Genomic DNA, 1,392 nt, shown 5'->3' on the forward strand with positions numbered 1-1,392 from the left:
CGCCGCGGCGGCCCGCCCCGAGCTTGGCGAGGACAGAGCCCCCGGGCCTCCGCGCCTTCCTCGGGGCTTGGCCGGGTGGCCCGCGCAGGCCCAGCCCCCTCTGTGTTTCCCAAAGCCTCCGTAAGACGCGTTGCACCTGGAGGGCTCTAGAAGGGCAGGGGCCTCGCCAGCCTCGGTCCTAGCTGGGTCGCCAAAAGGTCGAAGTGAGGTGAAGAGACGAGGACCGAGGCGCTGGTGCCCAGTACGCGCCCAGCGGGGCAGAGGATGCGCCCGGGGACTTCCCTGATAGAACTCCCATGGAGACAGCGAGCGGAGGGCAGGGTGCTTCCTTCAGCATTGTAGTCACCCTATTTGCCCCAGTGTACCAAAAACGCAATAAATAGTGATATGAAAAGTTGTGGCGCACGCCTGTAGTCCCAGCGCTTGGGAGGCTGAGGCAGGAGGATCACTATAAATTCGAGGCTAGCCTGCACTACATAGTGAAACCCTGTCTCAAAAACAAACAAAAACCAATTCATACACATGGTCTCATTAAACTGCTTAGGCTCAACTTGAACTCTTGTGCTGCCTGCTTTGGCCTCCCTACTATGGTATTACCAGCATGTGCCATGGGTTCTTTTCTTTCTCCCCACAACACCATGGTGCTAGGGATAAAAGGCAGGATATCTTACATACTAGCCCTCTAAGCAAGCACTGCATCACTGAGATATATGCCCAACCCATGCACTTTCTTTTTTCCCCAAGTATTGAGGACTTAACCCAGTTCCTTTTCATTAAATCAGTAAGCTACTCACGCTGCGCTGGAACTTGTGATTCTCCAGCCTCAACTTCCAGAGTGCTGAGATCACAGATGTATACCAACACACCTGGCTTCAAATTTTTTCTTTTTTTCAAGGCTGGCCTTGAACTCACTTTGTAGCCGAGGCTGGCCTCGAACTCATAGCAACCCTCCTGTCTCAGCCTCCTAAGTGCTGGGATTACAGGCATGACCCACCATGCCCAGCTTCTTATAATTATTTTAAAATGAAAGCTGGTCGCAGTAATACATACACGTAACCCCAGTATACTGGAAGATGAGGCGGGAGAATCACTTCGAGTTCAAGGCCAGCCTGAACCACATAAGGAGACCTCAAATATATATATGTAGCTGAGGCTGGCCTCGAATTCACAGCGATCCTTCTGCCTCAACCTCCCCAGTGCTGGAATTACAGGCATGCACCACCACGCTCAGCTTTATCATATATTTGTTAAATGAGATGGAATTCACAATGAGACAGCAAGTCAAATGTTGTGGTGCATGCCTGTAATTCCAGAACTCTGGGAGATTGAGGTGGGACACTAACAAGTTTGAGTCCAGCCTGGGCAATTCAGTGATTTAGGCCTTTCTCTTTT

General features: G+C 51.4%; 1 protein-coding gene across 1 annotated transcript in view; it reads right to left on the reverse strand.

Annotated features, from left to right (window-relative positions):
* LOC106149285 overlaps positions 1-1,392 on the reverse strand; it is a gene marked incomplete at its 3' end in the record, with an annotated part of 5,359 nt that continues 3,967 nt past the window's right edge. The window contains 1 exon segment of the mRNA XM_013517648.1: positions 1-328. Within this exon segment, the coding sequence (XP_013373102.1) occupies positions 1-328 (328 nt within the window).

Source organism: Chinchilla lanigera, unplaced genomic scaffold, assembly GCF_000276665.1.
Source record: "Chinchilla lanigera isolate Chin_1 unplaced genomic scaffold, ChiLan1.0 scaffold00041, whole genome shotgun sequence".
Taxonomy (NCBI): domain Eukaryota; kingdom Metazoa; phylum Chordata; class Mammalia; order Rodentia; family Chinchillidae; genus Chinchilla; species Chinchilla lanigera.